Below are 20,689 nucleotides of genomic sequence, written 5' to 3' on the forward strand. Positions count from 1 at the left end.
CAGCAGCTGCTGGGTGCTGCAGGCTGCCTGCCCCTTGTGTAGATTTTCTGTTTTCTGTTTTTATTTCATGCATGTAAAAAAGTGGTTTTGTTTTTTTTTTTCCCCTCTGAAGCTGTGTATTTTTTGGCTGCACTTACATGAGCTGCTACAATATAGAATAAATTTCCAGTACCGAAAAAAAAAAAAATATGAGTCAATAAACTTTCCCAGTTTTTTGTGGTAAAATTAGGTGCCTTAGCTTATATTCGGGTTGGCCTACACTTGAGTATATACGGTATGTGTATTTTTTTTTTTTTTTCAAATAAAGAGTTCACCCACAACACTCAATTTGCACAACTTGCTCTAAAATAAGGCCCAACACTGCCTCTGTGTTTGTGTTAAAAATTCTGTCTGACATCCTGCCTCTAACTCATTCAACTGTCTGTGTAATCTGATCCCTCCTGCTATTCATGTATACACTATATTACCAAAAGTATTGGGACACCTGCCTTTACACGCACATGAACTTTAAAGGCATTACAGTCTTAGTTCATAAGGTTCAATATTGAGTTAGATCAAAGCAAGATCCATAAAGACATGAATGATCGAGTTTGGGGTGGGGGAACTTGACTGGCCTGCACAGAGTCCTGACCTCCACCCTAATAGAATACTTTTGGTATGAATTAGAGCAGAGACTGCGAGCCAGGCCTTCTCATCCAACATCAGTGCCTGACCTCACAACTGTGCTTCTGGAAGAATGGTGAAACATTCCCATAGACACACTCCTAAACCTTGTGGACAGCCCTCCCAGAAGAGTTGAAGCTGTTATAGCTGCAAAGGGTGGGCCAACTCAATATTGAACCCTACGGACTAAGACTGGGATGCCATTAAAGTTCATGTGCGTGTAAAGGCAGGTGCCCCCAATACTTGTTAATACTTGCTAATACTTGCTAATAATTACTTGGCCTGAGGAGGGGATCGACAGGCGCCCCCATGACAGCCGATGATGACTGCCCAGACCGGGTCCACATAGGGTAGAGTGACTGCCGGAGGCGGAGCCTAATGCTCCACCTACCCTCCTCTGCGCGACATCATCTTCTCTCTCCGGGGACTGTAACATGAGGAACAGGAGAACAGACCAGGGAAGGAATAGATGACTGGGAACCCCGGGCCAGGCAGCAGCAAGGATTAGCAGCCTAGCAGTAGCAGGTACACCATACTACTTCATGATCTTGATCATCGTCATGTGCCATTGTGCGTGTGTGCCAACTGCCAAGAAGAAGCAAGCAGCCAATCAAATATAGTGCTCAATGGATTACATAAATATGCATAGCCATTGCCATAGATATCATAATTAAAGTGTAATAAAGTGATTTGTGCAACAAGAGGTACTACTTAAAAGTAGTATCTGCTGTTGCACAAATCATTTTATTACACTTTATTTATGATATCTATGGTTATGCATAATTATTAAATCCATATTGAGCACTATATTTGATTGGCTGCTTGCTTCTGCTTGGGCCTGGCACACACGCACTTAAACGTTTTGTCATCATCATGTGCAATTGTGCGTATGTGCCAAGCAAAAGCAGCCAATCAAATATAGTGCTCAATATGGGTTCAATAAATATGCATAGCCATAGATATCATAAATAAAGTGTAATAAAGCGATTTGTGCAACAAGCTCATTAAATTATTTTTGGGCAGCCATATACAACATTCTATTTTTAAGCTCATTAAACAGTCCACATTCAGTGAAAGTTCATGTACAGTACTGCAAACTTTGCAGTACATGAACTTTCACTGAATGTGGACTGTTTAATGAGCGGGGCGGACTGACCCATTGTGCACTCTGCACTGCCCGAGGGCCTGGGGCCATTAGGGGGCGCCATAAGAGGCTCTGCAAGACTGCAACACATACAGTTTAGCACAGAGAGCAGCTGTAAAAACACCTCTCATGGCGCACTGCTCCCCGCCGCCCCTCCTTCCCTCCCATCCACCCCAGGTGCTTGTACTGTACATTACATCACCGGACGGATGAGAAGAGAGGAGGGGCCGGCGGGGAGCAGCGTGCCCTGATAGGTCTTATTAAAGGCATCAGATGAGGCTGTGTACTTTTTATTTTTCACAGGAGTCTGGAGACACCAGGGCTGCCACCATTGGGGGAAGGGGGGGGGGGGGAGAGGCAGCCAGTACAGATGTAGGGGGCCTGGGCCTGTAGGGGGCTTAATTGAAAGATTAAAGAGCTTGACTTGTAGTTTTGGGATGGGTTTCAAATGTTTTTATAGGGGCGCAGTTTCAGTGCTTGCCTTAGGTGCCATTTTCATTAGATACGCCTCTGCCCACTTGTGCCATTTCTTCAGTAGCCGTGGCGTGACTGGCAGCTCCCACGCGTATACGTCATCGCGGCTCAGGCCAATCACAGCGTTGGAGCCCGTGAACCCGAAAATAACTCAGGGAGACATGTCGCCAGTCACAGCGGTGTACGGGGACCGCTGCAACAGCTTTGATCTAAGGTAAGTATTTCATAATGAGCTAGTATGCGATGCATACTAGCTTATTATGCCTTTGTCTTGCAGATTGTTCCTGAGTTTACAACCAATTTAAACGATAAATAGCTTCTTACACTATATTAATATGACAAGCTATCAGCCAAGTCCCTTTTCTAATGGGGATTCCTGGTTGAGTTAGAAATAGGGTTGCCACCTCATCCCTTTAAACCCGAACACATATGAATTACACAGGTTCTGAGGCTAATTTAATGCAAATGAGGCAACAAGTGAGTTTAATTACCACATTAATCAGCCACAGAACCTGTGTAATTTATATGTGTTCAGTTTTAAAGGGATGAGGTGGCAACACTAGTTAGAAACTTTCTGTATAAGTGCTAGGTTAGTGGAAGCAAGGACATGGTCATGATCAAAACTCATAGGGAATGTACGGAAAGTATCCCCAGGTTGGGTTACTTTGAGACAGGGCTCAACAAACTCCAAGCGTCAGGTCGCCGGCTGAGTAGAAAATGCGGCCTGGTGCCTGGGATGTTGTCAGCCCGAGCGGCTAGCATGGGCGGCGCAACATTGCCAGGCAGCCAGCAGATGTCACAAGTGTTTACTGATGCAGGGGTTAAGGGCGGGAGCGGAGTGGAGCTGGAGGGTAGTAGGAGGTGCGGGTCAGAGGAGGAGCAGAGCTGACAAGGGTGGGGTGGAGACCCTGGTAGGAAGTGTTCTCTGTGCTTCTCTCTCCTCCCTACCGCTGGCTGTGGTGCTACATCGAGCTGTCTGGGGAAATAACCTGCTGCGGGAACCAGCTGCTCTAAACGGGCACAGTAAGGGCCCCAAGCCGGACACCACCTCCCAGGGTATTCCCCTGCTGCGCTCGGCTCCGGTTCCCCCCTGGACGGGCTCCGACTGCGACTCAGAAACGGGTCTGAGCAGCCCAAGAGCCGCTACTTCCTAGACAGCCGGTGTGGCCACCTACCACTGCCCATCAGTGTTCCATCAGTGCAGCCCCATCAGTGTGCCATCAGTGCAGCCCCATCAGTGCAGCATCTTCAGTGTCCAATCACTGCAGCCTCATCAGTGCCCCATCACTGCAACCCCATCAGTATCCCATCACTGCAGGCTCATCAGTATCCCATTACTGCAGGCTCATCAGTATCCCATTGCTGCAGGCTCATCAGTGCCCCATCACTGCAGGCTCATCAGTGCCCCATCACTGCAGGCTCATCAGTGCCCCATCACTGCAGGCTCAGCAGTGCCCCATCACTGCAGGCTCAGCAGTGTCCCATCACTGCAGGCTCAGCAGTGTCCCATCAGTACAGCCTCACAGCTCAAGTTAAAGAAGAAATAAAAAGAAGATTTTTTCATGTATTTAGCAGAAAATAAACCCCCCTTCAGCCCCGGGAGATTTTACCCTCTTCCCTACCAGAGCACTTATTACAATTTGGCACTGCGTCGCTTTAACTGACAAGTGCATGGTCATGCCATACTGTACCCAAACTAAATTTGCATCCTTTTTTTCGTACAAATAGAGCTTTCTTTTGTGGGAATTCAGAAACCTGGTTCAACAGCTCTCATGATTGGCTGGCAACCATTCAAGGGTATACCCTTTATCGCAGGGATAGAGAGGGTAAAAAAGGAGGAGGGGTATGCCTATATATCAAGAATAATGTACAAGCAAGTGAGAGATGACATCACTAAGGGAGCTAGGGAGGAGGTGGAATCCTTATGGGTAGATTTCCAAAGGGATGAAGCTAAGGGGTAAATAATACTGGGAGTATGCTATAGGCCACCTAACCTGAGGGAGGAGGCAGAGGTGGACCTCCTATCCCAATTTGGATTAGCAGCAAGGATCGAAGTGTTATCATAATGGGGGATTTTAATTATCCAGACATAGACTGGGCGGAGGGAACCGCGCATTCATTTAAGGCTCGTCAGTTCCTTAATGTCTTGCAGGACAATTTTATGGGTCAGATGGTAGACGCACCAACTAGAAATAAAACATTACTGGATCTACTGATTACCAACAATACAGACCTGATCACAGATGTGGAAATACGGGGCAATTTAGGTAACAGCGATCACAGGTCAATTGGCTTCAGTAAAATTCACACAAATAGGAAACATAAGGGGAATACAAAGACACTGAATTTCAAAAGAGCCAACTTCCCTAAACTACAAACCTTACTAGAAGGTATAAATTGGGATAAAATCAAAAAACACGGAGGAGAGATGGGTTTGCTTTAGCCACTTCAGCCCTGGAAGATTTTACCCCCTTCCTGACCAGAGCACTTTTTACAATTTGGCACTGCGTCGCTTTAACTGACAATTGCGCGGTCGTGCAACGCTGTACCCAAACAAAATTTGCGTTCTTTTTTCCCACAAATAGAGCTTTCTTTTGGTGGTATTTGATCACCTCTGCGGTTTTTATTTTTTGCACTATAAACAAAAAAAGAGCGACAATTTTGAAAAAAACGCAATATTTTTTACTTTTTGCTATAATAAATATCCCCCAAAAATATATAAAAAAACTATTTTTTTTTTCTCATTTTAGGCCGATATGTATTCTTCTACATATTTTTGGTAAAAAAAAATCACAATAAGCGTATATTGATTGGTTTGCGCAAAAGTTATAGCGTCTACAAATATGCTATGGGAAAGATTTATGGCATTTTTATTATTTTTTTTTTTTTTTACTAGTAATGGAGGTGATCTGCGATTTGTAGTGGTATTGCGGTGGACAGATCGGACACTTTTGACACATTTTTGGGACCATTGACATTTATACAGCGATCAGTGCTATAAAAATACTAGGGGGTGATCAAGGGTTTAAATGTGTGTTCCCTCAGTATGTTCTTACTGTATGGGGATGTGACTTACTAGGTGAGGAGACATATCGCTGTTCCTATTTAGTAGGAACAAACAACATGTGTACTCTGCCCTGACAGCACAGGGATTTGTGTATTTACACATACAAATCCCCGTGCTGGCGCTCGTGCATGCTATCGCGCGTGGCTAGCGGCGATCGTTCCCGGCCATGCAGCTGCGGCGGCAAGCGTGCGCCCTCTGGCTGCCACTAAGGGGAAGGACGTGCCCATACAGGATTTCGCCCAGGAGAGTCATTGTGCCTCAGTATATCTGCGTGAGCCGGTCGGGAACTGGTTATACCAGAAGAACACCAGAAGAAAGTTCTATCTGTCTCAAAATTATAAAAATTTCATATGGGTACAGGGGGTTATTTACGAAAGGCAAAACTACTTTGCACTACAAGTGTAAAGTGCACTTGAAAATGCACTGAAAGTGCACTTGGAAGTGCAGTCGCTGTAGATCTGAGGGGGACATGCAAGGAAAATAAAAGACAGCATTTTAGCTTGCACATGATTGCATAATAAAATCAGCAGAGCTTCCCTGATTTCAAATCTACCCCTCAGATTTACAGCGACTGCACTTCCAAGTGCACTTTCAGTGCAATTTCAAGTGCACTTTGCACTTGTAGTTTGCACTTGTAGTGCAAAGTGGATTTGCCTTTCGTAAATAACCCCCACTGTGTTGCATGACCGCACAATTGTCATTCAAAGTGTGACAGCGCTGACAGCTGATAATTGGCTTGGGCAGGAAAGGGGTGAAAGTAACCAGTAGGTAAGAGGTTAAAAAAAAACTGTCTCCTAACTTTTTTAGCTGCCTCCTAGATTCAAAGAAAATTTGTCAAGCCCTGCTTTGAGAGGTAGTCATATAAAAGCAGGGGTTAGAACCATGTGAGCAGTACAGATAATCAGTAGGAGTTATGTCACCCACTAGTGGAGAAATAAATTCTGCAAGAGGCAGGACCCAAGAGTATTCGGTAAACCCGAGAGCCTCTTGTGATGGAGTCACAGTTGTGTTGGCCCTTGCTGAAAGTGATGGACAGATAGACAGACAGTGACTAGTAAGGTGCAAAGTGGGTATATAAAGAGCTACTTGGCCAAGAATGATCATATGGAACACAAAGAACAATACAATGAGCCAAACATTCCTAGAGCTGGGGGAGTATGGGCTGAGGAGCAGAGAATGATAATGTGTAGAAGCAAAACCAAAACACACTACACTAGGAGCAAGACTAGCCATGTTAGCAACTTGCTACCATGAGAAAATGACAAAGGAAGAAGTTAGATGCACAACATCAGGAACATAGGAAACACAAAGATTCAAAAGGGCAAAACAGTTCTGGATCAGACAAAAATGGCCTAGCTAATGGCAGATAGATGCACAATTGTGACTGAATTCTGGCCAGCGTTAAAAAAAAAAGTTGTTTTGATAGCCCTCATCACTGCAAATAGTAAGCCTCTAATGCTAGATTAGATTCAACAGTGAGAAATACTTACCACTTCCGCTCTCCTATGCTCCTACTCTGTGAGTAAGCCCCCTGCATCCTCACGGTGCAGCACACACCTCCAGTGGTCCTATAGGGTACATGAAGGGTGGCCGCATAACTGGTGAAGGAGAGCAGCTTCGATTAACTGGTCATCCACTGGGAAGGAAGCATGCAGGAGGTAGGAATACAGTAACTATTTCTGTCCGTTCCTTACCTCCTAGACCAGTCTTTAACCACCAGGGTTGTCTATATTCCCATCGCACTCATTCCTGAATCAAAGGCTCATATGTAGCAGGTGCTGCTGAATATGTGTATTGATCTGTGATATATCCAGCAGCCAGCTGTTAATCGCTAGAAGATCCATGGTGTGCTGGCGAATATGTGTATTGGTCTGCGATATATCCAGTGTCCGGCTGGTAATCAGTAGAAGATCTATGTTGTGCTGGCTAATATGTGTATTCATTTAACCAGCAGGGTTCCTCCAGAAGGGGTTCAATTTCTGCATCTCAGATATGTAAACACTGACACCAATGATCCTTTTAACTATCTGTAGGGAGGGCATTCTTCCTTTTGACTACCAAGAGAAGGAGCATCCTTCCCGCCAACCACTACACTAATGTATGGCAGGCTGTAGATATAGTAATTATTAGCTGGGATTTCCTGAGACCAGAAACTTATTTTAAGGATTCCTTCAGTTTAAAAGGTTTGAGAAAGGCTGCCTGGACTAAACAAACATTAGAGGCTTACTCTCTGGAAAGGGGAAGGAAGCAGCTACAATTTTTTTTCTTTAGCCGGCTAGAGTTTATCTTTAAAGTGTAACTACTTGATAGTTACATACAGTATATTTAAAGGATTCTAGCAAACATCGTTGGCCACCCCCACCTGCTGCCATTTGTATTCGGTCTCATTCACTCAGGATGATTTAATCTTTGTCTTGTGCAGGACCATGTTTACCCACATGGGGGTGTTCCGTGCATCCCCGTGTGGGTAGTCCGATTCATGTCTATTGGGCCACTGTGTCCAAATATGACATCCCTTTGGGTGAGGGGGTGTGTGGGTGCATGTTCCCGAAATCAGCCCAGGTACATTTGGGTCTATGCACCCACACCTTCAAGGATGTCACATCGGGAGCAGCTGCTGTGTCTGTGCAGTGCGGCGTCCCAGAAGACAACAATGGGACTGCACCAACACCTGTGCATCCCCGTGTCGGTAAAAAACAGCCCTGCATGGGACACAAGTGTAATTGCCCAGTATGAACGAGGCCAGTCAATCGCTTCCTGCAGCCATTATTTCCTAAGTGCTAAGTGACAGATCTTCCTGCTAGGGTTACAGGGCCTGACTGCTGGGAGTGCCCAGCCAACTCATAAGCAAATATGCTCTGTATCCAGATCATCACACTCTGCTTCTCATCTCCTGGTTCAGCTTACATGCCATGGCAAATGTGTCTCATTCGTGCTGATAAATTCTCCACAATAGCCATTCTCAACCAGGATTTTTCTTGAGGTTGCAAGGGTTTTTTTGGAGCAGTTGGCTGATTGGCCCCATATTTGATGGTACGTGCATGGTTCCAGATCCGATCCCACCTGGCAGAGCCAGCAGAATGACACCAATGATCTTTTTAGCTGACTGTTAGGGTGGCGTTCTAATCACTACTGTAAGTAGGGCATTCTTCCCAGACTTTTTTCCTAATAGTTCCCTATAGCCTAATCATAGCAGAGGTTCTCTGAAACCTAAATTATTTCAGGGGTTCCCCTGGGGTAAATATGTTGAGAAAGACTTCTCTACACATATATTTTTTTTTTTTGTGTTTCTGTTTTTTAGGTACTTGGGTAAAAAGACGGCATGCCTTCATTAGCCTGATCCTTATCTGGTTCTATGCATCCTTCTGGGCCACTCTGCCATTGGTGGGAGTGGGAAACTATGCTCCGGAGCCATTTGGAACCTCCTGTACATTAGACTGGTGGCTGGCACAGGCTTCTCTGCGAGGGAAGGTCTTTGTAATCAGCATCATGTTCTTTTGCCTTATCCTGCCCACCGTTGTCATTGTGTTCTCCTATGCAAAGATCATCGTCAAAGTCAAGTCTTCTGCTCAGGAAGTAGCAGTCTACGATACCAGAAATCAGAAGAATCACACGCTGGAGATCAAGCTGACCAAGGTGATCTCATTAAAAAGGAAAATTTCATTTTCACTAATATTCCTGGGAACAAGCCATGGGAAAAGCCATGGGAACATTCGACCAGTAGAGTAAATAACCAGGAACATTCAACCAGAACTGTATAGCAGTTTATTCTCTACAGTATCTGATTCATTATACTTAAAGAGAAGCTCCAGTCACCCCCCAAAAAATTAAAAGTCAGCAGCTACAAATTGATACTTCAATTGGCTTTGGGCGCAGGCTCTGGAATCTCAAGTAAGGGAAATGGGAAGTGAAGCCTTGCAGCTTCACAGCCGCTTTCCTACTGTTTGCTGTATGCATAAGCCGCACTTCGGCTCCTTTGGTCCTTTAGTCTTCTGGGAACTTTGATGTGTCCTAGAAGATGCTGGGGAAGGAGGGGCACATATAGCCATGGCGCATCTGATCGGAAGTGGGAGCAGGTACCTGACAAAACCAGTTACCCACTCCCCCGTGGGACGTGGCAGTGGAGGGGGAGGGGGGGGGCGGGGGATGCAAACAAGCCGAAATTCCCCTTTTGGGTGAAGTTCTGCTTTAAATACTTACTAACTTACTATGATCATCAGCTCCATCTAGTGTTCATAGTGGGGCAGCACAGTGGCTAAGTGGTTAGCTCTTCCACCTTCGCAGCACTAGGGTTGCTGGTTCAAATCCCAGCCATGACACTACCTGCCTAGAGTGTGTGTGTTCTCCCTGTGCCTGTGTGTGTGTTTCCTCTCATACTCTGAAGACTTGCTGGTAGGTTAATTGGATCCTATATAATTGGCCCTAGTGTGTGAATGTGAGTTGAGGGCAGGGACTGATGTGAATGTACAATAGATATGTAAAAACTCTGTGTAAACTGGCACCTTACAAGTACCCGTAATAAATAATTTGGTATATTCCTGAATCAGTCTACACTTATAAATAAACAATGTTCGAACTGAAGGGAAAATAGACTAATAACATTTGCTTTGCCCCCATTCTCACATAAGGAATGTACATGCAGTTTTTCAGGATGAATAGCTCTGCCATTTGTACAGTGCAGTCCCTCATATTATTTCCTCTTCTGGTTGAATATTTTAGCCTATAGTGTTGGGCTATTTTCTCTATTGGTCGAATGTTCTTTAACTCTTCTGGTTGAATGTTCTTAAGGCTATTTTCTCTCAGGAATTAATGTTATTACATTCCCACAGCTCTTCTTTCTGCATTGGCTATGTACAACACAGTGATGATGTCACCACTACTTTCGCAATGTGATATCTGAGTTTTTAAAAGCATTTGGTGCACACAAAGAGAATGTATAACCGTTTTTGCTATCAGGGAATCTATTTGGAAGTTTTTGTGTCCGAAGTTCAGCTTGAAATGTCCAAAAAAGTCACAGAAATAGATATTCAGTCTACTTCAGTGTTCATAGTCCTGCCTTCATTTTACTGTTCCAGCAGATGTGCCTGGGTGTCTATATATGGCTGCACAGTCCAATTGGGCACCAACGTTTGACCACCCTGCCCACTGCACTTTGTATTCTAACAGACCTGGTCAGACACACCCACTAGTACTTTTGACCACCAGTACTCTATTGTGTAACACAAGACTGTGTCTGGACACTTATGATGTGGGGTGTGGCCATTACTTAATTATGCCACATAGAGCAATGGAGTGTGTGGGCAGAAGGCACGATTCCACTATGAGAAATGGGTATTTTAAGGCTTTTCCAAGTAAAAAAAAAAAAAAGCGTCATAAAACATAACTCGTGGCAGAACAGAACTATACAAAAAAAAAAAATTAACTTTGGTTGTATGATTATCAGCAAGTGCATTATTAAAAGTATAACCATTAAAATGTGAGTGCAGCCAAACATGCTTTCATATACAGAACTGTCAATGCTCCATCCAGTGGTCATAAAAGTTGTTGTATAAAAGCACTGTCAGACTTTAATTGATATCTGTTTCCTTAGATGAAATAGCATGGCAAGAAGTGAGTAAAAATCCCTCTCAACAAGGACACAGACAGCTATGAAACCTTGCCTCTAACCCTTTCTTACTTCGGTAAAAAAAAGAGCCCATTCACACCATTCACACCAATGTACTGTTGAGTGTGCATTTTTGCATATCTTACATGCATTGTGTTAAAAAGCTCATTCATTTAAATGGGCCACAATGTGCCAGAGATGATGCATGCCATGCTTTTCATAATCTAATGCACAGGTCGTTCAGATCTGTCACCAGTTGCAGCCGGTTGTACTCTTCATTGGGGGGGGGGGACAGTAACAATCCCCCCGTCGGCCCATCAGTCGATCCGTCGGCAGGCGGGACTGGTGCACTTACCCCATCTATACGATGCTTCTCCCAGGCTCTCGGTGCCGGATCTCCAATTCTCCTGCTCTCCACGGGCGACGGCTCTGGCTTCCATTTCCGCCCTCCTCCTCGGCTGCCAATCAGGAGTCTTCTCTTTTCGGCCAATCAAAAAATGGGTCTCACACCTGCTTCTGAGAGGCCGGATTGAGGATCAGTGTTACAACAGCAAATATTCATTCTCTGTTGTAACACCTGGATGGGCTCATGGTGCAATGCTCTGCACCACGGGCCCACATATTTTGAAGCCTATTAGAGCCTAGGGCTCTAATCAGGTGCTTCAAAAAAACACTCCCCGCTGCCGTAGTTCAGGCACCCGGCCTCCTGAAAGGAGCCGGACGCCTGAATAGGGGTGGCAGCTATGCATGAATCTATCCATTAGTCATATAGGGGGGTGGCCTGGAGAGAGGGGGCAGCGCTCGGGCGCCCCTAATGGACGGGTCGCCGCTGTCAGTCACTGTGGAGCCTTAGAAAGGACGTGCACTGCAGTGCTCTGTGTTAGTGTGTTGAGATGCTATTCAAAATGAATGATATGAATGACAATGAATGAATGACAATGCACTGCAACACAGGTTGCAGTGCATTCGTTGTAACACATGGTAAAACGTGCATTTTACAGTGAATTAACACAATGTACTGTGCTAAATGGTCCCTGTAACAGACAGGTTCATCTACTATAAATATGAAAAAATGTCTTGTCACATAAATTAGCCTTAATGTATCTATGCAGGAATTTCAGCTGCTGGCACTATTCACACTCCCATATGTTGTGCTCAATATTTTATAAATCAGAACAATGTGCTGCGCAATGCACTATACCAATTATCCTTACTGTGTAATAAATCAAATACAAAGATTAATCTATTTAGTGAATATTCTTTTCATAAAGTGCTCAAGAGCTAAGAATATAAATATAATAAATCCTAAATCCTTCCTGTGCAATAAATCATATAACCAATAAAAATATTGATCCATATAGTGAATATTATTTTCATAAAGTGCTCACATGCTAATAATATAAATAAAACCCAATCAAATAAGTGAAAAAAGTGCTCAAAATCCATAATTCATCAAAAAAGTCCCCTTAAATTTTATCCGCAGTGACTGCAAACTACCCCCCCCCCCCCCCCCCCCCGTGTGATTCTGCTCACCTCAGGTCTTGTGACCGCCGCACAATTAAGTTTGGTCTAAAATCGCAGTTGAACCACCCCTGGTCTCTATGGTATATGGACTCTGTAGGATCCTAGGCTTTTCAGTGATGTTGTCCTCCGTACATACAGTATCTCACAAAAGTGAGTACGCCCCTCACATTTTTTGTATATCTTTTCATGTGACAACACTGAAGAACTGACACTTTGCTACAATGTAAAGTAGTGAGTGTACAGCTTGTATAACAGTGTAAATTTTCTGTCCTCTCAAATTAACTCAACACACAGCTATTAATGTCTAAACCGCTGGCAACAAAAGTGAGTACACCCCTAAGTGAAAATGTCCGAATTGGTCCGAAGGTGTCAATATTTTGTGTGGCCACCATTATTTTCCAGCACTGCCTTAACCCTCTTGGGCATGGAGTTCACCAGAGCTTCACAGGTTGTCACTGGAGTCCTCTTCCACTCCTCCATGATGACATCACAGAGCTAGTGGATGTTAGAGAATGAAAATCTCAAACATACAAAGATTTGTTGAACCTTTTCCTACTCTGTCCAAAGAAAAAAAAAATGTCGGAAGTCTCATGGTTAATGTATCAAAGTAATCTCTGCGAACGCAATGATGGCTATATACTTATGTTTCCCATTCAGGAAGAGATAATAAGGGGGAATGATATTGAGTGGAGTGAAAAGTGGCAGTAAATGCATTTTTCTTCCTATGGAAAGAAAAGTACCAAAGGAGCAGCAAATGGCCCATTTGGTGCTTCATAAACATGTCACAATATATTAATATCTATTATCTATAATAATAATATCTATTGAAAGTAACACAAAATGTACAAATATGTTCTTCTCCTTTTGACCACCAGGTGGCGATGTTGATCTGTGCAGGATTCCTCATTGCATGGATCCCCTATGCTGTTGTGTCAGTCTGGTCAGCTTTTGGGAATCCGGATTCCGTCCCAATTGAATTTTCTGTGGTACCAACTCTGCTGGCAAAATCGGCGGCAATGTATAATCCCATCATTTACCAAGTTATCAACTGCAAATGCCCATGCTTCAGATCCAGCAAGACGCTGCAAAAATCCAATTCTAGGTACAGTGTGACAAATAAACCCAAATCATACCACTCACCAGTATTCCCTGTTTTAAATGCTAAACTGTCTATAAAAGACATTTATTTTAATGGGCCTGGAGAGCCGAAAAATTATTCTTGGATAAGATCCGCTAATTCCCAAGGAAAGCGTAAGGCCTCATGCACACTGGACGTTTTTACAGCTGCTTCCAGGGGTGTCTGCGTTTTTTCCCTGCCTCTAAATGCCCCTTCATGTTAGCCTATGTGTCCACGCACACTAATACTGGCTACACATTATATCATTTTTTTTGTTCCATTTTTTGGGGGATTTACCTCCAACTATGTAGTGCAAGTTCCTGCCTGATTGCATACAGTTTGAAAGTGTTTAGGTTAGACCTCATATTATATGGTTTTGGTAAATCTAAAGAAAAATTGTACAAGAAAATTGCATTATGTGTAGCCAGCTTTAAACTTTTAGCAGCGTTTAGTGGCAGGAAAAAAAGCCCACTCCCAGTGCGTCTAAGAGCAGCAGAGTTTGTGCAGAAAAAACACTTGACGCTAATAAAAGCTGCTAAGCGCTCAGCCAGCCGCTCCCACCCCGTACGCATCCCGCCGCTCCAGTGGAGGGGCAGAACAGAGAGTTGGTGATTAATAGTCACCGGCTCTCTGCTCAGTGAAGACTGAGAACTGAGCGATCAAAGCGCAGTCTTAGACCCCTTTCACACCAAGGGCGTTTTGCAGGCGCTATAGCGTTAAAAATAGCGCCTGCAATCCGCCCTCAAACAGCTGCAGCATTGTCTCTAGTGTGAAAGCCCGAGGGCTTTCACACCGGAGTGCTGCGCTGGCAGGGCGTCAGGAAAAGTCCTGCCAGCAGCTTCTTTGGAGCGGTGAAGGAGTGGTGTGTTTACCGCTCCTCCACCACTGCTCCCCATTGAAATCAATGGGGCAGCGCCGGGATACCGCCGGCAAAACGCTGCTATTGCGGTGCATTGCGGGCGGTTTTAACCCTTTCTTGTCCGCTATAGCGGCGTTTTACCGCCGACACTATGGGCAGCCCGGTGTGAAAGGGCTCTTAGAGGTAACACAGGATGCTGCATCCACCTAGGTGAGTATGTAGTTTGTAGTTTTAAAGTATAGCTAAAGGCAGAGAGAAGATAAGTTTAACCACTTCAGCCCTGGAAGATTTGCCTGCTGAATGACCAGGCCATTTTTTGCGATTCGGCACTGCGTCGTTTTAACTGACAATTGCACGGTCGTGCGACGCTGCACCCAAACAAAATTGACATTCTTTTTTTCCCCCCACAATTAGAGCTTTCTTTTGGTGGTATTTGATCACCTCTGCGGTTTTTATTTTTTGGGCTATAAACAAGAAAGAGCGACAATTTTGAAAAAAACACAATATTTTGTACTTTTTGCTATAATAAATATCCCCATTTTTTTTTTTAAAAAAAGCTAATTTTTTTCTCATTTTAGGCCGATATGTATTCTTCTACATATTTTTGGTAAAAAAAAATTGCAATAAGCGTTGATTGGTTTGTGCAAAAGTTATAGCGTCTACAAAATAAGGGATAGATTTATGGCATTTATTATTATTGCTTTTTTTTTTTTTACTATAATGGCGGAAATCTGCAATTGGCATTTATACAGTGATCAGTTCTATAAAAATGCATTGTTTACTGTAAAAATGTCACTGGCAGGGAAGGGGTTAACACTAGGGGGCGATCAAGGGGTTAACTGTGTTCCCTGTGTGTGTTTCTAACTGTAGGGGGAGGGGACTGACTTAGAGGAAATGATAGATCGTGGTTCCTAGCTATTAGGAACACACGATCTGTCACTCCTCACTGAACAGAACAGGGATTTGTGTGTTTACACACACACGTCCCTGTTCTGCCTCTCGTGCCTGCGATCGCTCGTGGTCAGTGGTCATCATGACTGTCGGTCATGAGCATTGGCACCCCGCGATGCAGCGGGCGCGTGTGCCTGCTATCCCGCTTAATGGAGCCGACGGATAGCTACGACGGCTCACGGGATCGTGTCAACCTGCCGCAGTATAATAACGGCGGCTGGTCGGCAAGCGGTTAAACACCTGTCAGTTGTTATTGCTGTTCGTGCCCCCGTTAGGCAGATTTACCCTCTCTATTGTGGGCAGTTGGGTTGCAGTGAGATAGCATTCAGCTTTCAAAGAAGACCCAGCCACTACAGAGGTTGCTTTGGGTTGTCCCCCACAAACTTTGGATTGTCCCCAGAAAAGTAATAGAGGGGAAATCTTCCAACGGGGACACTAGTTCTGGTGGCCTTGGGGTACCCGAGGATTTCCCTTAATTGGCAGGGATTTCCTCTCACTTCCTGTTTGAAAATAGGACAGGAAGTGAAGGTAAATTCCCTATGAACTAACAGGCAGGGGCGACCCGTCTATTAAGGGCGCATGGGCGCCACTCCCTCTATCACGCCACCCCCTATATGTAGAATGGATAGATTCATGCATTGCATGAATCTATCCATGGCTGCCGTGGCCACCCCATATTCAGGCACCCGGCCCCTTTTCGGATGCCGGGCGCCTGAATTACAGCGGCGGGGGTGTTTTTTTTAAAGCACACGATTAGAGCCATAGGCTCTAACAGACTTCAAAAAAGGTGGACTCGGAGCACAGAGCATTTGCTTTTCTAACACTGAACCGCCTCTCTGCTAATCAGGAAGCGCAGGTCTAATACCCGTCACCTGATTGTCTGAAGGCACAGGTGATCCCATTGGACGGGAAGAAGAGATGCACAGGAATCATGGAGGACACAGGAGCCGTTGCCTGACCCGCTGCCTGTCCCACAGCTCGCTGCCGTCTCCCGCTGCCTGACTCTCCACCAAGATGGGGTAAGTGTCGGTCAGACAGTGGCTGCTTTTGATGGGGCACAGTGGCTGCATTTGACGGCATAGTGGCTGCATTTGATGGGCATAGTAAGGCTGAAATTGATTAGTTTTTTTCAGAATTTTTCAGTTTGCGCCCCCAGAGTACCAGCCACCACTGCTAACAGGGATTATAACCCTCCCCTAGGCCCCTTTCACACATTGATGTCCGTTTTCATGGACTCCGCTTGCTCAGCAGGGATCGATCCGTTGATCCCCGCTGAGCCGGCGGATGACAGGTCTCTGCTCACTGTGGAGGGACGGACCTGTCAGATCTCCACACTCAGCTATGGGGGATCGGATGAAAACGGATCCGCCTGTCTGTTTTCACTCAATCTTATCCGCCAGGCAGATGGAAAATAGGGTTTCCATCTGTCTGAATTTAGCGGAGCAGAACGGATGTCTGCGGATATGTCAACGCTGACATCCGTCGCTCCTGCATGGAGCGTCCGTTCAGGTCCGCCTAAAAAAATGACAGGCGGACTTGAACGGTCCGCATGTGTGAAAGGGGCCTTACTCTATCCAAAATGTATAATTTTCAAATAATGGCAGTGATCTGGTTCAACTCATAAAGTACTTGTTTACAATTCATTCATACTATTCTTTAGTCACATCACATACCTGTGATGAAGTATGTCCCATGATGTGCAGGCAGCTAGATGATAGAGAAAATTTCACTGTATCCTGTATTGAACTTCAAATACTGCAATGGTTAACAGCTTCAGGTCTTCAGGCAGAACAGCAGTACAGATAGTCCAACTGGGACACGCCCCCTCCTGCCCTCGCTTTCATTTGAAAAAGTGATTTTATTGATTACACTGTCTGTAACATGATCTCTGAGTGTGGGAAAATCTGATCTGCCACAGGATTCCATCCCCATTCACAGATCATGTTACAGTATAATCAATGAAATGGAGGAGGAGGAGGAAGGAGGGGGTGTGTCCCTGTCAGATCATCTGTACTGCTGTTCTGCCTGAAGACCAATCACAGCACTGGAAGTTCAGAGACAGGAAGAGGACGGGGAATCCCTGCAGCGAAGATTTTTACACGATCCAGCTGTTTGCACTGCTTTGGACTATTTAATTACAGGTAAATGATATGACTAAAGCTTAAATGATTTTCTTTTTTTCATCTAAACGTCGGCTTAAAAAAATATGGAGTACATCTCTGCAATACATGTGCATTTTCTGAGGTTTTATCCCTTTAATGACCCTGCAAGTACAAAAAATACCTGTTGATCTTGCAGAAATGCATTGAGTTGCTAATTTCCTATTGTGGTCTGATAACTTACAGTATATTGTAAACTAAGAGATGTCATCCCTTGCCAATTCTCTTTTCTAAACTTCTCAAACTCTTTCTTATCCTATTCTCCACAACATAAAGACTAATTACTCTGTAGTCCCAAAATAAGAACTTGGAGGCCAAATTAGACCTGAGATTACCAATAATAGTAATAATTGAGATAACACAGGAAGTGTGCACAGGACACAGGACAGCTCTTGAATGGTAAATTTAACAGACCAAAATGGAGTGGTGAGAGAAGTTCATTTTTAGAGTTGACATACACTTTAAAGACTTTAAATAGCATAACAACCTGGCAACTAGCATTTTTCAAAATAAGAAGGCAGCGACAGCAGGCTTCATTTTCTTCCCAGTACAGTTGTGGTTCTATTTTTTTTCTTTATTTATTAATCTTTTCTTTGTTTATTACAGGGTCTACACTATAAGCAGAAGATCCGTCCAATCAACAACAGGTTAAAGGAGAAGAGAAAGATTTAAAAATGGACTGTAATTATTAAATTATTCAAGAGATTTCAGGGTGACCCCTGTATTTTAAAGAAAATTTTATTTTATTTTCCCATGTATGTACATTAGATCTATATATGAACACAAATTTGTAAAGAAAAATGATTTATTGTAAGGTTGTGCCATCACTTTAAAGTTGCTTTTTTATGTTGTAAAATGTAATTATAATGGGGCTTATTTTGAAAAAAAAACACTTTTGTCGAAAGTTTTTCTTAGGAGTATCTGTTATTTACAGAGAGTATCCAGACTAATGTTACTCCGTAAAGGGTAAGTATTTGGTGTTTACATCTGATTTGTGAGCACAAAGGGCAGTTCCCATTTTTGCACAGAGGTTCAGTACCCCGGGATGTATGTACTATCCCAGGGTACTGTGGCACATGTGGGTTGCTGTCTATGAGAATAGGGAAAGGACTGGACTCAGCATGAGTTTTGATCTGAAGCTTAAGCAGACCTCCTTGCTCTTCCACCATCCAGTGAAAATTCCTCAGCAGTTAATATCTATCCATTTTTAACTCCTAATGGGCTGCAGCATACCAATTTTGAAGCAGAAGTGGAGGCTTACAAGAGTCCCTGGTCAAGCAAAAAATGACTGACTGACAACTCAAGGTTATTTTTGGAGTTAGCGTGGCTGTGGTGAAGCACTGGGCTCTAAGCTGAGTGGAAGATTAAATTGTTAACAGGTTGCAGCTCTTGGGTTTGCCCCACCAAGTGGTTGCAGGAGCTAGGTGACTATGTTGAGGAGATTGGATGGAATGTGGCAGCGGGTTGGTGTCTGGGCAGGGATCAGGGCTGGTGGCAGGTACAAGAGTAGTAAAAGTCTAGTCAGGCGAGATCGCGGCAGCAAGAGAGTAGTTAAAGTGGTTCTAAAGGCAGAAGGTTTTTTCCTTAATGCATTCTATGCTGGCACTGGGGAGCTACAGTTCGAGGGAACCATGAATGCCAACATGTACTGTGACATACTAAAGCAAAGAAAGATCCCCCTCCCTCCGGAGGGTAAATGTGATGTCTTTAAAGCATGTCTCCAGACATAAACCCTATTGAGCATCTGTGGGGCATCCTCAAACGAAATGTGGAGGAGCGAAGGTCTTTAACATCCACCAGCTCCAAGATGTCATCATGGAGAAGTGGAAGAGGACTCCAGTGGCAACATGTGAAGCTCTGAGGAACTTCATGCCCAAGAGAGTTAAGGCAGTGCTAGAAAATAATAGTGGCCACACAAAATATTGACACTTTGAGCCCAATTTGGACATTTTCACTTAGGGGTGTACTCACTTTTGTTGCCAGCGGTTTAGACATTAATGGTTGTGTATTGAGTTATTTTGAGGGGACAGCAAATTTACACTGTTATACAAGCTGTACACTCACTACTTTACATTGTAACAAAGTGTAATTTCTTCAGTGTTGTCACATGAAAAGATTTACAAAAATGTGAGGGGTGTACTCATTTTTGTGAGATACTGTATAGCTTAACACTGTTCATATGGAAAGCTTAAAAACCTTTCTCGGTTGGTACAATATAATATACGATGAAGTTATAAATACAGTATTATTACATGCTTCTTCATAGCATAGTAGATATTAGGTAGGCTTTCCACTAAATCCATTGCATCAACATTGAGTCCTCTTCCTTAGGATATAATGGTATCACAATAGTTATATGGCATATATTGTGCATACGTATCAGTCAGCACAGGTATAAGCCATTTCCCAGGCAGACACAGGAGTAAGAGGGAGGGGACCCCAAACAGAAAGGACAGAAGACTGAAAATCCTAAGGTATGATGTGTTAGAAAGGTCCACCAGGTACAGGAGATGCAAAGGTACAAGGAGCAAATTATCTAATAGGTTAATCATTGACATATCCTCATATATGCCAAAAAATGGAGATCCTCAAATTGTCTACTGAAGATGCAAAGTTATTCAAAAATGCCATAAGTCCAGAGGCCCAACCTTTCCCAAGTGTCAGCCGGTGGCCACATCTAGAATAGAAAACCTCCATATACAGAATTCTATACCCATAGTTGACCCAGAGGAAGGCAAAAAAAAACAAATATGAAGCATGAAAAAATGGATAGTAACTGCATTTGGGAAAAAAAAATCCAAACTAATAAAAAATGTTAAATGATAATAATCAGCAGCCAGCAAATAATCCATTTAATCTTCATTTACAAAACAACATAAAAAGTGTACATGCAGCGCTAAGTCTAAATATCAATACAGAATGTCCATATTTTATTCAAAAGTAAATGCATAATGGTGCTTTAAGCAATGAAGTCTATTTGGATGATATATATGACAGGAGAGCCCAACACCAGCTTCAGTGTAGAAACAAAGCATTTGGCATCAGCGTGATCAAGCCAAGCAGCTTACCAGATAATGTGGACCCTCAAATTATAGAATGGTCTCAAGATGCTTAATGATGATATAT

The 20,689-nt window shown here is 43.8% G+C and overlaps 1 protein-coding gene across 1 annotated transcript in view; it reads left to right on the forward strand.

The window, feature by feature from the left end:
• LOC141139301 (opsin-5-like) overlaps positions 1–20,488 on the forward strand; it is a 181,743-nt gene extending 161,255 nt beyond the window's left edge. Inside the window, exons 5-7 of the mRNA XM_073625281.1 lie at positions 8,650–8,984; positions 13,353–13,579; positions 18,170–20,488. Of these exons, the coding sequence (XP_073481382.1) occupies positions 8,650–8,984; positions 13,353–13,579; positions 18,170–18,215 (608 nt within the window). The 3' untranslated portion in view covers positions 18,216–20,488. The remainder of the gene's footprint in view (positions 1–8,649; positions 8,985–13,352; positions 13,580–18,169) is intronic.
• The last annotated feature ends 201 nt before the right edge of the window (positions 20,489–20,689 follow it).

The sequence above is a fragment of the Aquarana catesbeiana genome, linkage group LG04 (assembly GCF_042186555.1).
Source record: "Aquarana catesbeiana isolate 2022-GZ linkage group LG04, ASM4218655v1, whole genome shotgun sequence".
Lineage (NCBI taxonomy): Eukaryota > Metazoa > Chordata > Amphibia > Anura > Ranidae > Aquarana > Aquarana catesbeiana.